Source organism: Anser brachyrhynchus (assembly GCF_964034855.1).
Source record: "Anser brachyrhynchus genome assembly, chromosome: 2".
Classification (NCBI taxonomy): Eukaryota; Metazoa; Chordata; class Aves; order Anseriformes; family Anatidae; genus Anser; species Anser brachyrhynchus.
In genome coordinates, this window is record NC_137695.1 from 46625658 (window position 1) to 46640896 (window position 15239).

At 47.5% G+C, this 15239-nt stretch overlaps 2 protein-coding genes across 14 annotated transcripts in view; one reads left to right on the forward strand and one right to left on the reverse strand.

Moving 5' to 3' along the window:
• Nucleotides 1-13707, forward strand: part of TMEM108 (transmembrane protein 108) — a 276598-nt gene extending 262891 nt beyond the window's left edge. For all 10 annotated transcript variants that reach the window (XM_080583507.1, XM_080583505.1, XM_080583501.1 and 7 more), the window contains 3 exons: nucleotides 2400-3512; nucleotides 11960-12114; nucleotides 13365-13707. In XM_080583507.1, coding sequence (XP_080439633.1) covers nucleotides 2400-3512; nucleotides 11960-12114; nucleotides 13365-13487 — 1391 coding nt within the window. In that variant the 3' untranslated portion in view covers nucleotides 13488-13707. The remainder of the gene's footprint in view (nucleotides 1-2399; nucleotides 3513-11959; nucleotides 12115-13364) is intronic.
• LOC308191256 (uncharacterized protein) overlaps nucleotides 1-15239 on the reverse strand; it is a 61485-nt gene that overhangs the window by 23469 nt on the left and 22777 nt on the right. The window contains exon 4 of one of the 4 annotated variants that reach the window (XR_013947845.1): nucleotides 15126-15144. The exons of the other annotated variants lie outside the window; for them this stretch is intronic. The gene's annotated coding sequence lies outside the window, so the exon portion shown is untranslated. Of the gene's footprint in view, nucleotides 1-15125; nucleotides 15145-15239 lie in introns of those variants that run through there. 4 annotated transcript variants of the gene reach the window in all.

The following is a 15239-nucleotide window of genomic DNA, read 5'->3' on the forward strand; positions in this document are numbered from 1 at the left end:
GTAGAACAGATGGATATTAGGTTTTTAGCCAAAGATCAGGGCTGCTAACCTCAGGGCACAGTATGCAGAAAAGCTGACATCTTCCTTATTACTTAAGAATATCCTGGAGAAAATAACATTAATCCAATAGAGACGTTTCTCCCTGTGTGAGGCATGAGAGAAAGTAGCTACACAAAGACCACCCAAAAATTTTAGCAGGCAGTGTAACAGTGTAATCACTGTAATCTCCTATCTCCTAAGATCTGCCAGTGCACTTTATCGCATGTGCTCGGAACAGCAGGCCTAAAGTTTTCTGAAACATTATCTACACACACCAAATCCAAAATAAATCTCCATCTTTTCCTCTTTGAATTTGTTGTGTAGCAGCAACTTGTCCTGGCATGAAATATTAGCCATATGGACACTAGAATATCTGCTTTGACCTTGACCTCGGAAAAAGCGCTGCCAAAAATGTGAAGATAACTCCTGCCTTTCATTTCCAAGACTGACACTTCATGAGTACAGCGCGAGCTGCTCTCCTGGTTGCGTCTCAATGTACAGAATATGTTTTTCTCTTTGACTAGGTGTTCTGGTGAGAGCGTATTGTCTGTGGCAGGCTAGAAATTAGGAAGCGGTATTCCAGATGATCACATATTTGGCAGACAGTTATTTCAGAAATAAAACTATGAGCTAATTTTAGCACCAGGCATTGGAAAGTGCATTGCTTTTAAGTGGCTCTTGCTACACTGTCAAGGCAGTGTTCAGATCTTCTGGGTGCTCTGCAAAGAGGCTGCTGGGGGCAGGATGAGGTGAGTTTTGTTGGTTGCAGAGCTCTGCACTGTTCTAGTTCAGAAATGATGGTTAGTGATCAAAGTATGGCACTTACCTGGTAAGACAAGTAAGTGCCGCTCCTTTGGTGAGTTTCTGCTACGTGTATTGAGTTGGAAGAAAAATGCTTCGGGGCACTTGCCTCTGGCCAACATGCAGCAGAGCCTTAGGACCTGCTGGGCACCTAATCAGAAAGATTGTCCCATCCCAGTCACCAGTTTTCTGCTGGTGCCCATCATAGTTGTTCCCAAGTAGGGGAGAAAGACGTGGCATAACACTCAGAGAAAGCTGGCAAGCCTTGGGGGGAGCAGGATGGGGAAGGGGCAGGAAGGTACTCCACAGTCTCTGCTGGAAGGTGATCAGTAACCAGTTTGGAGTCCTGCAGTTCTGATGAACTCGTCTCCCTGATTTGTTAAGACTGCAAGGACATCTTTCACCTTGAGACCGTGGGCTGAAATTGACACCAGCACCGTGCTGATGGTGCCATCTGATGACGCTCACTGGCCTGTGCAAAACGGACTCATCCCGTGTGCTTCCTAGCGGGCAGAGGTCCGCACTGCACTCGGCAGCGTCAGCACATGGAGATGGTGACGTGTGATTGATGTGGTACCTGCAGGTCATGCTAACTGGGGGCACATCAGCCCCGCATCCTGGGGAGGCCTATGCTATTGCAGCTGCCCACGTCCATTAGCTGGACTATGAATAAATGTAAGAATTGATGTTCCCAGCAGTGTGAATCTGGCACCTCATGAAAAGATGTACACTACAGAGGGAGGAGGGAGGCAAACCTCATGGATTCAAATCCCATAGCACGTATAAGCACAGAATGGGACCCAAACAATCTTTTGTATGTGTGTGAAAGGGAAGTTGTGTTAGATGGAGTTAGATCCTTAAAAAATCTTTTTTAAATGACGGTGATAGCTACATTTTCTTGTTCATTTTTAACATTTGTGGATTTTCCCCATCTCATACTCTGAAAAAGAGGCTAAATACTCCAAAGTCACTAAGTAAAGGAGGCATCATGAGCTAGGAGGTCCCCTCATCAAACATCCCTTCTTGACCTAATTTTCCCTAGGGCTAAGCAGCTGCTCTCTCAAAAGCAGATTGCTTAATGGCATTCAAGACTGGAGGCAGCCAAATTTAGGATTTTGCAGCCAGAAGAACGACCAGACTAAGGTTCCCCATCACGATATGGCCATTCATCTGGTGGCCTCCTGGCCAAAACAAAAATGAAAACGTCTTTTGTTTCTATCACTAAAGAGCAGGACGCTTTGTAGCTCTGCAGGGGAATCACCTGCAGCTGTCTGTGATGCTTTAAAATATCCTCACTGCAAGCTCCTTCACCGCAGAGATTCCCTGCAGCTCTCCCGTTCCCACGGCTGCAGGGCTGCTGCAGCCCCCCCAGATCCTCCTTTCTCTTCCTAATTTCCCAGAGGCACTGACTCCTCTGTTGAGGAGTATGGGAAAGGTGCGCCTTCCTGCCAGGCGTGCAAGCCTCCTCGGCCGGGGAGAGCGGAGCACAACAAGCACACAGTCCCCCATCGGCTCATCCCTGCCGCTGCCTGACCCTCTCTCTGTGTTCCTTCCTCCAGGTGTTCTACTGATCTTGGCACTGACAGAAGAGCTGGTGTTTTCTGTTCAGGTACTGTCTCCCGCTGTATCCTCCTCTCAGGGCCTCCCGATGGACACTACCACTGTCACAGCCATGGGAACGACGCCTGGCCACAAGGACCGCCACGCGGCAGAGCCCGCCCCCACCTCCGCACGCGCCGTTCCCCATCCCGTCGGCCTGGCGGGGAGCAACGCTTCCGCTGGCCAGGAGCCAGCAAGCGGCCCTCACGTCAGCGAAAAGGAAACGTATCACTTGTACAACCAGAGCGCTTTCTACTCGGGACAGACTCGCCCCAAGGGGAAAATATTCCAGATTTTCAAAGGCAACTTCACAGAGTCTTCAGAGCCTTACCTAAAGACCACCCTGCACTCTCCCTTCCCTACCTTGAGGAGCTCTTTCACAGAGCATCCATTTCAGTCCCAGACTGCAACCTCCAGCGATCCCAATGGCACGGGGCTGGCCAGAACTACACCCTCAGACCCTTCTCCCCACCCTGATCCCTCGGGAAGCTTTAGGAAAGCAGAGCGAGGGGAGGGGGCCGAGCGAGTTGTGCAGAAAGCAGATTTTGCCACCACAACTGCTGGACCGTCCACTGATCCCGAAGCAGTGTCGGTGCCTTTTAAACCCACCCGCTATGGTGTATGGGATATGCTGAGCAAAAACAACTCTTGGGTAACCTTGAATCTCAGTACAAATGTCCCCTTGTTTGCTGGCCCTGGAACTGCAGCAGCAGCAGCGGGTCACTCGGTTCAGACCAGCTTTGATGTCAACATCTCCTCCCCGGCAGTGGGAGACCCCACGGGCACCGCCCCAACACAGCAGGGCCTGGTGACGGACACCACCTTGCTGGGCAGTGCTCTCTCCACAGTGCCCGCCACGAGGTTGTCCAGCTCCATGTCCACTGCTGGCTCCACCGCCACTGGAAACTTCCTCAACAGACTGGTTCCTGCCGGGACCTGGAAACCTGGGGTTCAAGGAAATATCTCCCATGTCACTGAGGGAGACAAGCCCCAGCACAGAGCAACCATCTGTCTCAGCAAGATGGACATTGCCTGGATCATTCTGGCTATCAGCGTACCTATATCCTCATGTTGTAAGTTAACTGCTGCTTTATTTTTCTTTCTTCCTCACATTCCTTAAAATTCAAGTTTCGGCCCATGATTCAGGGTCTAGGTGGAGAGCTGACAGTGCCAGGGCAGCTTGAGACAGATGAGAAGCAACCACTACACAGGTAACACATTTGCTGAACAAAGTGCTTGGGAAGAGCAGCTCCAAATGTGGGTCTATAATGTTTACACTCAAAGCATACTTTCTCTGTTGCTATTAGAAATCACTTAGTCTTTTGGGGCTCTCCATTTGAGGGTATATGGCAAAGGCTGAGCAACTCTAAAAGGCAAAGCAGCTCTACTTCAAAATGTTTAAGCTGTGACCAAGAATTGTGCAAGTCTTTAATGTAGTGACTGCTATATTTTGCCCTGGAATTGGATTTTAAAAGCCCGCTGCTAACCCAAAAGATTAATGACAATTATAATGACTAAGACCTTAGGGAACAACAATTTTACCAGTGCAATAAAATACTTCATTGAAGGCGGTAACCATCAGATTTTGAAGTCACATCATTCTGATAACCAATTTGCTATTTTCCTCCATTTTAATTCTGAGTCTGACTTGGCAGCTGCCTAGGGAGCAGGAAGAGTTTGCAGTCTTGGCTTCCAGACCACAGGAGACAGCCGCCTGCAGGACCAGCACCAGCTGGGGTTCGAGAGCTGGCTTAGGGTCTCATCCTTTGACTCAGTTGCATAAAAACATGATTGAATAATGTGGATGCTGTTGTGTCCCCTGCTTAGCTGGGCTGTATCAGCAAGGTAGGGCAATATATTCTCTGCCATTTCACTCTACGGAGCCAAGGAGAAGCCACTCAGTGTGTTACGGGATGTGATTATGCTGATCTGTTGGGAGCGAAACAAAAACATAAACATTTCACAGCCTTTGCTGCCTGTGGAAAAGTGAAAGGGTAGCAGCCAGCAATACTAATAATTGTAATTGTTAATGTAATATTAATCCTGTGATTTACAGCCACGAGCTGTGCTGAAAACAAGGTTAGATGTGTTGACTGAGCCAGTCTTACGCAGAGCATACTGCTGCCCAAAGGGGCCGTACTGCTCACCTCTGCCCTCTCTGAGGCTCACCTATGCGATCCTCCCGCTCTCTGCCTGGGCCTCGCCCGGTACCCCTCTGAGCCACTTTCAGATCACTGAAGTGGTCAAAAATACTCACTTTGCTCTCTGTGCACATAGTGGGCTGAATCAGCTCCCCACAGGGTCAGGTGAGCACAAGATCTGGCGAGGATGAAGCTGCAGGGATACACACCTGGGAAGGGAGCAGGACCAATCCTCTTGGCAGCTGAAAATTATTGGATTGGCTCAGCATATCTGTTAGGGTTGTGCCTCTGGGACCATCAGTCCTGCCATTGCCAACGTGGTTAAAACCACTAGCGAAAACAAAGCTTAAATCTAAAAGACTGACAATCAAACGAAGTGATTGTCCTTTCCCAAAGTACAAGTGTGCATGTGTACTTCTGTGAAAGATGGAGAGGAAAATCTGAGATATAGTGAGCACAACATGATAATAAGAAGCAATATTTGCTGATCTGATGAACAGCACCTTGTCTATCCATCACCAGAAATACAGGATCAAATAAATTCTTCCCAGCATTACATTTGAAGCCAGTATTGAGAAAGAAAGCTGATCTGGGTAGAATACAACCAAATACAAAATGCAAAATGTAATCCCATACACCACAGGCAGAATAACCATAAGCAGTGTGTAAACTGGTGAATGTCCCTATTTGCATACCACATATGAGCTAATAACTAATGATAGGTATTAACAATAATAATATAAAGAGTCTGTTGGCAGAACTTCTAACCCACTGTTTGTTCTATGGTGGGTGTTTACACTTTTCTTATCCTGTGTGCCATAGCAGTGTGTGTTCCTGTGACTGTGCCTACCCTGTTTCTTGTGTTTGCAAGCCATATTTAAAAAACAGGGAATGGCTGTCACCTGTACCAGCTCTAACAACACAGCTGAGTGTTTCCATGATCCAGACGTTTAAGCCCTGCCTTCAGGCCCCCCACGAGCTGCGCACCGCAGCCGTGAGCCCCGTGTCCCAAAGGCCCGGGTGTGCACTGTGCAGCGTGCGGTGCCGAAGGGGACTGCCGCCACCTCCAGGGCAAAGGCACTCGCAGCTGAAGGCAGAAGGCCCCGCGCTGGCAAGCGCTCATCGCTTCTGCTCTGCGGGCAGCGATGCTAGGAGGTGGATGAAGAGCACAGCCCTTTGGATTTCATTTTGTCTTCAAGGGATGGAAATGTTTTCATCGGGTTCTCGCAGCTGCGGTGAGCGTGGGCTGAGCAAACGCTGCCCTCTCCTGCCTTGGGATGCTGCAGGGTGGAGGTAACCAGGGCACTGAGACTTGGCTCCATGCTGTTGAGTACCTGAGCTGCATTAGGAGGGAAGCAAGCCACAGAGCAAATCGCTGAGGACTCCTATCAGGGAGGTTATTGCTGCCCGGAGGGGGCAGGACCCTCCTGGAGGCTGTCCTGGAGCTGCTGGCACACTGAAGGAAGCTGGCCAGACCCCTGGAGGGAGGGCAGCAAGCCCTGAGCCGCGTGCTGAGACACCTGTGAGAAAGGGTGAGCCCCCTGCACCGGAGGACAGGCAGCCCTTAGGCATGGGAGGTACCAGCGCACCCGAGAGAGAAGGGGAAGGAGGTGTGAGGAGGCAGCCAGAGCCTGCTCATGGCTGCAGAGCCACAGGAATCTAATTAACTGAGCTCCCTCCTCCTGTTAATGAGGAGTGCCCCTGAGCCAGCCCACAGACATCCCGGCGGCTTCCAGAGCCCGTGCAGAGCTGCGCAGATGCCAGCACATCTCTCTTCTGCCAGGAGTCACAGAATCATAAAATCATCTATGGAAAGACAGAAAAGACCTTCAAGATCACCAAGTCCAACCACCAACCTGACCTACTGAGTCCCACCACTAAACCATGTCCCTCAGTGCCACATCCACACATCTCTTAAATACCTGCAGGGATGGGGGCTCCACCACTTCCCTGGGCAGCCCGTTCCAATGCCTGACCGTGCTCTCCATGAAGAAATTCTTCCTGATGTACAATGTAAACCTCCCCTGGTGCAACTTGAGACCATTTCCTCACGTCTTTGTGCCTTTCCCCAAAAGGTGCCAAAGGGGCTATAATCCCTTCCCTGCAACAGGGTGGTGACAAGGCTGGAAAACCCTTCCTTGCCAGGGTGCTTCTGGGCACAGCTTAGCCCCTGCTGCCCAAAATCCTTGGAAAGGAACACACACCACCATGCATTTGACCCACGCGGAGGACTGGCAGCCCCTGCCAGCCATGCTGGTGGCATGGCTCGGTGGCTGGAGCTTAGCCTGGAGACCTGCGCCTCAGGAGCTCACCTGCTGAAATGAGAGATGGGATTTAGTTTCCCAGTCCTCATAGTACTTATTTTTTAAGGATGCGTAGGTTTCTGAGTCCTACTGAAAAGCCTTCAAATTCTAGCCAGAAAAGTAGTGCTTTGAATAGGAACGCACGAGCCACATCTGCTGTGTGAATCTGGGGAAATCATTGCACCTTTTGGTACTGCAGTTTTGTGGTATGAATAATGGGGATAATGTTTCTTACTCCACTTGAAGGCTGCAAAAATGAAGGATTCTGTATCACTACATTCCCAGAAAAGCAAAGTAGTATATAACACTGATATCAGTATTTTCTGCGTGTCACAGTTCCAGTTGTTTTTGCTGCGTCCTTTAGGCAGCCTTGAACATTTTACTGTGTGTGTGAGTGTGCGCACACGTGTCGTGCACACCTGGCTGCAATGCAGAACAAGACACAGTGTGAACTCATTGTAAAACTCACAGGCCCGATTCTTGGGCTCCCAGTACTTACAGCTCTGTAGTTACAGACTGACATGATAAAACATTGAAGAACGGAAACTTGCAAATCAGAAGCGCAGAAGTGAATTCGTTCAGGCAGTTCTGCTGACGTGAGAAAACGTGAGGGGAAGGCTGAGCCTCAGAGGGAAACGTCAGCAGAACTCAGAGAATAGATGAAGAACTGCCTTGGACCTAACCCCGCTCAGCTCACATTTCATGCATTGGGACACTTTCCAAAATTATCTCACCCACTTTCTCCGTCGCAAAACCTGCAGATGTTTGCCTCCTGGGCTGCAGAGAGAGTGATCCCAGGCCCTGAGTCTCATCCCCAGGGGTGAGCTCAGACGGAGCTCGAGAAGAGCCTCCTGTCTCCAGGTGGAAGCAGCTGTGGTCAATAACAAACCCTGTCGTGGTACCTGCAACACAGCTAAGGCTGTACTGCCACAGACAGCCCAAGTGACAGGCACGCTCTTACAGTGGTGTTTAATGATGGGCAAATAAGATACACAGCCTTAGTAAATGAGGAAAAAGGAAAGAAAAATGGATAAACCGTTATTTTAGCCTTTAAGGCAAGGGTTGTCTAGAAACTGTTCATTTTATGATCTACAGGCACAGGGAGAAATAAATTAACATCCTGCAGTCTGAATATTTCCTGACTTTTAACTTCCAGCATTCAATTGTGTTTTATGTGGGAGCTGGAGAGTGAGTGGAGCTTATAGCTGTATAAGAATGGTAATATATTTAAGTGAGATGAAAGAATAGACAGAAGACTATCAGATAACTGTAGGGAGTTGGTATGATCTCATCACACTGCCTTTATGAGGCCGGTATTGAACATGGTGTATAATCCTGGTGGTTTATGTTTAAAAAAAAAAAAAAAAGATTAGGAAGGAGCCATGTGAATGATTCTAGAGCTGAGAAATTCAGCGTAACTCCACTTGTGTAAGTATGTGGTCCAAGAAAAGGTTGAATCCCACATTTAATTTCTGATGGTGTAGTGGAGGCTTTTAATAAAACAAAAAAAGGCAAAAGGAAATTGAGGAAGTGGGGCTGAAGCTGGAGGTTTTCAGCACACAAGCGAGATGTAAACATGCCCCCATGATGGGTATTAAATATTGAACAAACTTCCTGGGAATGCAACGGAAATCCAGTCACTCCGAGTCCTTAAACCAAGCTGGATGTTTTCCTGTGTCATCCGCTGACATAGAGCTCATGGGCACGGGACCAAAGTTACCAGGTGTAGCTCTGTGTGTGCAGGTGGTGGGCAGCTAAGAGTAGATGACTGACGTATTTCCACCAGCCTAGAGAACTATAAATGCGTGAGAATCCTGTGTCTCCTGTTTGTGGTATGTATTGTGTCCCGTTTCAGAGGTGGGGGATCAGACAATGCTCATGTGATTTGCCTGAGGGCCAGAAAGAAGCCGGTGTCAGAGCTGGAGCGCACCAGCAGCTCTCAGTCCCTGAATGTGCACGTTGACATTTCTCTCTCCAGAACAGCAGCAGGTCAATGGACACGTATTCAAAATGCTTCTGTACAAAATTCCGGATGTTTCCTAACATCTCTAGCTTTAAGCTGACCCAGGGACATCACCGAAGTGCCCTTCTCATGGCACTTGGTATTATTAACTGCAAAATGGAGCAGCCGCAGCAAAAAGTTAGTTTAGCTTCCCTGACTCCCAGAAAGGATCTGGGTGAGTGTTAGAAAATGAGAGGAGAGTTAGCCTTTTTTCTGGCCTTGCTCTGTGCTGCTTTGTTGCTCTTGTTACTGCCATTTCACCCGTCCAAACCATCTCTGCCCTCTGTGTGTCATCCACTTAAACATGTCCTAGCTGACCATCACATCCGTCTGTGTGGAAAGAGGTTTTCTGTAACAAGCACAATATTAACCATGGGAGTGAACAGATATCCAAGATTATAAGTAAAGCTGTACCCCACTCCTAGTATTGTTCTGGGAGCAAGAGGTCCTATTGTTAGCTACATTAATTTCACTAAAATAAGCCCCGAGAAGGTTAGTTAATATGAAATGAAGAGGAATGCCCCCTTTCCAGCCCTGCTGTCCTCTCTATCCCTCTTAAATCAGGTCTCTGCTTTGAATCGAGGCAGCTTAGGCAGGCAGCCTTCTGCTAAAATATGTTATATTCGAAGAAGCTCAGGAACTCATTTTCCACAGTCTTTCATCCATTTGCTCATTTGTGTGCTAAGGTTGGAGGCCAAGAGCCTAATTAAGGGAGGGAACGTTACTGTTATATGGCCAACATATCTTCATGCAGCAAGGACATCTCCTGCTGGAAGAAGCAGAGATCTCCCTCAACTTAGTATCAGGCTTTGCAGCTCCTAAAACCCAAATCCGATACTTCCCTGTCAGCAGCCACATTTTATAAGCTGTAAAACCTCAGGCTTTCAAAATATTTGCACTGAGGTAGAGTTGGCTTTCCTGGGGCCCTCGTCTCCTCAGGCAACTTCAGAAACGCCGTGCGCCTCAGAGAGCGCTTGTTGCTGGAGCACCAACAAGCTCAAAGGTTTGCTGGCTCTACCTGTGCTCACCAGCGGTGGGAGGACTAAATGTATGTCCTGCTTTACGTGCTGATCTTAACAAGCCTTCAGGCTTGACTGGGACATGGCACAGCCTCCTGGGCTCCAGCAAAGGAAGGGATGAAGACGCAGCCTCCGCAGGCAGAGCGGGCCTGCTGGCACTGACGGGGCGGCCTGCATGAGGGCTCGGCAGCACAAGCTGTGCTGCTGGGCCACCAGCAAATTACAGCCCTGGCAGTCGGGTTATTGGTGATAGAAAGGCTGAAGCAAGGTGAGTCTAAGACTGGATAATAGAAAGTTTGATAATGGCTGGCTTTTTTCTTTTTTTTTTAATGTGCAGGAGGTTTTTCCATTAGTTTCATAAGACGATTTATAGCATAAGCTCACCTTTCCCTTTGAATGAGACATAAACTGCCTAACTCAAACCCATTACATTTTTTTTCTTAGGAGCTTTTTCTTTTGTTTTAAATAGAGCTCTAGCCTTGCACTTTCATATTGCCATTTTATGTGAGTAGATGGGTTAAGAAATTAGATCCATGGCGTCTGGGTAGCTGCAATGTTTGTCAAGACATACAAAGTGGCTTTGACCTCTCTGCAGTCTTTTCTTTCTTCTAGGCTGTAATTCTAATAAATAATTTTAGCTTAGCTGAGAAAATAATATATTTTCCTGCTTCATGAATATTTTCTCACTTCTTTTCTGTCATGAGAGGTTAAGAAATTATGGAGTGAATTTACAGCAGGGCATTCACTATTTCACAGGTACAAATCAAAGTAAGTACGTACCCGGCTACCTGTCTGTCTGTATAAATTAGATAGATTACAAGCACAAATGTTCAATTAATTCCACAGATATAAAATAAGCACACGGATCTTACGCATTACTCCTCTGAATAAAAGCTTGTATGCACCTCAAATTCTGCCTGAGCAAGGACCAGAGGGGAGCAGTATGTTTGTTACAACAGGTTTGCCTAGCTTTCAGAAAATCACCAAGATTACAAATCTGAGTTGCAACGGAGATGACTAAACTGAAAGCAATTCCAGAAAATAACATTCCAGCATCTTTGTGTTCAGCCCGCCTGCTGGGGAAGCGTTCTTCCAGCATCACTGCAGCCGGCGGGTATCCATGGCCTTAAGGCCAGACGGACAGTTACAGCAACAAGTTTCATTCTGGTCACTTAGTTTTGCTCGATTGCTCTACCTTAAGCTCGAATATTTTGACTTGAAGAAACTTAAATGTGCTCCACAGAGAAAAGGAGCCAGGCTCAGACATCACCAATGCCCAGGCAAGTGTAGGGACCAGATTATGCTCCATTTTTCTTACCGATAGATGCCAGGCAGGAGGCAGGCAGGAAAACCCCAGCTCTGGTTGAGTTGGGTCAGTACTGCCCTGGAAATGTAAGCTACACAAGACAGGTGCTGGAGTGGGTCCTCCACCCCTCCTCAGTCTCTGTCTCTTCCTGCTCAGGATCCCTTCTGTTCCTGTAGCTGGTCTCTGACATTTTGGAGTATGGCCACAAAGTACCCAGAAGCCAAGTTATGAATGTGAGGTGGCAGGGGCAGGGATTGGCAGCCTAGTGCTGGGATTTGAGCCTAGTGCCAGTGTCTCTCACTGCCCACTTGCTAGCGTACTCATGATTGCAGTGTCTGAACAAGCCAGAAGCAGAAAAGATCTGCACAGAGGCACCCTCTGCAGTCCTTGTGGAGTGTCCCCTGTCCTAGAGGGTACTATAAATACCTAGCAAGGTGTTAAATGCCATCAGTTACAACACCAGAGCCTTTTCGTTAGCCAGACAGCCACATTATGCAGACTATAGACTCACATCAAAAAGAAAGAAAAAACTGCATATCCTGCCAGTCCTGAAGTCTCATCTGCTTGGGGGCAGGTTCTGATTTAATTGTGTGGTTTCTGTTAGATGGGAGCTGGATCTAGCTGAGGGTGAATTGTATGAATGAAGGTCACCAGCTCTATCCTTAAGTAACTTAAATACCAAATCCCCATTACTGAGGAGTCCTTACTGCAAGGAAATAACCAATTTTATGGCATGTTTCTATTGACAGCAGTTCTGCTGACAGTCTGCTGCATGAGGAGGAAGAAAAAGACATCTAACCCAGAAAACAATCTGAGCTATTGGAATAATGCTATTACCATGGACTACTTCAACAGGCATGCTGTAGAGTTACCGAGAGAGATCCAGTCCCTGGAGACATCAGAGGTACCTCACTTGCATAATTAGTGCCTGAAGACTGTCACTGAAGCCATGCTGGGAGAAGGGGAGAGGAAGTGATATTAATAAAGCCTTAAAATTCCTACACATATTCAGGGAAACAGTTTTTTGAAAAGCCTCATCTACAATCCAACAAGTGTATTATGAGATAAATAATATTAATAAATAATAATAAGTAAGCCTGTAGTTTCTCATATAGCAGTTCAGGGGGTGAGTGCTCCCAGTACAGAAGCAATCAAAAACAACAGCATATGGGAGCGTGTAGTGCTGGTGTGTGCCATCAGCCTTTACTGAAGAGATCTGACAGGTTCAGTGGTATATTATTCATATATGGGCAGGTTTTCCTACTGGTAGAAATATAGCTGCCCTGAGAGATGGAGGGGAATAATTTAGCTTAGTTCAAAAATTTTTAAAACCTAGAACCAGTGAAGAATTTGGGCTTACGTTAAAGTGATTTTCAAGAGATCAGCTGACTGATTAACTCATCTCATTAAATGAAAAAAAAAAAAATTGTTCAGAAAGGAATCTCTGAGATGTGCCTAGATGAGCACTCACGATTGCTTCATTAACTCCACTTTCCTGGCAATTGTGTTGCTCAAGCTAAAAGCAGGATCCTGACTTACCACGAAACTGCTTTCACATGACAGCACTGTTCACATTGTCTCTAAAAGCTGCCGTGTCAGTCTGTTAAAACTGATCTGAACGTTACTGAACTGGGACATGCTCAGGTAGCTTGGAACCATATATTTGGTTTTCTGACCTTAAAAAGAAGCTGCAAATGCATCTTTCATGAGTCGAGCCCAGCTGACAGACAGAAAACTGTTGCAATATGTCATGTAAGTGAAAAAAAGAAATGTTAAAGCTCAAATTCTGCTAAGGGACCTAAGGTTTGATGTGTCTGATTTCTGGGTCCCCATACTGAGAAAAAAAAAATCATCCTGATTATCAGCGGAATTGAGGCTTATCAGAGAAAAAGAGGATTATCAGAGCTATGAGTGATTATCTTCACTCACGGCTCCTGCTGCCTGAAGAGGGACCAAACCGGTTCGCTGAAGTTAGCTCCCAGCAGCTGGGGCCCCCCAGAATTCAGGCATTTTCCGAGGGATGGGACCAAATGCCCCAGTGACAAAAGTAGTCTCTTTCTCATGTGCCTTCACACACAGCAGTGGACTGCCGTGTGTGCTCGGGAGGGTGAGGGGATGTGAAGCACTCACGCTGCTGCTCTGCCTTTCTCCTAGGACCACCTCTCCGAGCCGCGCTCCCCCGCCAACGGCGACTACCGCGACAGTGGGATGGTCCTCGTGAACCCCTTCTGTCAGGAAACGCTATTTGTAGGACATGAGCAAGTCTCTGAAATATGACCCCGCAGCTGCCCTCGTGTTGCAGTTTCATCTCTACTGTCTCCAAATTATAAATAAATATATATATTATAAATATAACCTTTGTGTAACCCTGAATTACAAGAAATGTTTTCAGCTTTTCTTTTTTTTCCCTCAAATTGTCAACCCCTTTTTTATAAGTGTGGTAAAACTTTACAGAACAAACTGTGGCTTTATAAAATAAAGGTATTTCTAAGCAAAACACCTGTCAAATGGACTACTCTTTTCCTATCATTTACAATCTGCTGCTAAATCTACTTGGTCTGGAAGACTATCAGGTAAGGCTGGTTTTGGTGAAGGCCACACGTCTTTGGTACAGCATCCTGCAATGGCTTTGGAGTGATCTGAAGTTAGGTGACATCTCTCAGACTGGCCGTGAGTGTTCCCACTCAGTGACCATCCCTTACCTGCACTTCTTTCGTTGTAAACTGTCATGGGTCACTCCTTCAGACTGCCAATCTGGAGCATAAACCAGGCAGGAGCAGCTCAGTCACCTGCAGCAGTCGACGTGGCTCGTGTGCCTGTCGGTAGCCTTTGTGTGGTTCCAGCACTGACTGGATGAGCCTCCCTCAGGAGGACCAGAATGACCTTTTTTTTGTGCATAAATGTCCTAAGCATTACATTTTGGACTCTCGGGGGCTCTTCGCTGGCCAGTGAGTCCTGAATTACTTCCTGCAGAGCAAACAGCCTCAAAAGAAGGCACATGCAGAGTCCCCTTCACAGCAACAGAAATCTTTAAATTTATCAGAAGTCTTGACATCTGACAACTGGGAACTCCCACCCATTGAATGCGGTGGCTTTGACCACATGTCCTTTTCCCTGCTGTTTTATTTATCTTTGATGCTGCCAGCACCATTGAATCACGATTCCTTACCCCCTCTCCTCTCTGAGGTTTTCCTTCCTCCCTCAGGAATGCAAACACAGTGTTTCAGAGCAAAATGGCATTTCAGTCCTACCCAGTTAAGCTCTAGATTGCATGCTGTAATAGCAGTGCGGAAATAGGAGGGGTGAATGATGGCTTAAAAACAGGCTGTTACAAGCAGAGAGTAACACGGAACATGGAATGACTGCTAAATCGATGTTCTCTCTTCGAGTAACCCAGAACTGTTACCGCGGGACCAATTTTCAGCTTTCCTCCTCAGATTGCCTCTCTTGTATTGTTCAGCAAGTGAAATGGCCTCTGTCCTTTGAGGTCTCAGCCTTGTGCTTCCCACCTCTGGCCATCAGTCTTTGTAGAGTATTTTCTACCGTCACTTCATCAGGGCTATGAGACAGCAGGGAGTGCTCCGGCTGACTGCTTTGCACCACCAACCACTCAGGTTAGTGGTGGCTTGCAAAAAAATGACGCTTGGGCAAGACGGGGTTAGCATAGCATCGAGCTGAGGCACGTCTGGCAACAGAGAAGGGAATTATAGCGGTGGCACATCTGGTCCAGCTGTTCCCACCTGCCAGCAGGGTCCCAGTGGCTGTGGTTACCCAGAGCAAGCTGACGACTTTGCTAAATGGTGCTGGAATCGCACCAAGACACAGCTCCCCTGGGATCGGGGAGCCACGTTAGTGTCTTCTCCCCTCCTTTCTCCCCGTCCCACACATGCACTTCTGTGCTGACGCGCAGATGTGAACGTGGGCCACAGGCTTCCTAAAATGAGAAAATTGAAACATGATAGCGGCTCTTCTAGATATTGGATTTTCAGAGAGTAATTCACTGCTTCCCTCAGAGGTGGCTGGGGTAGG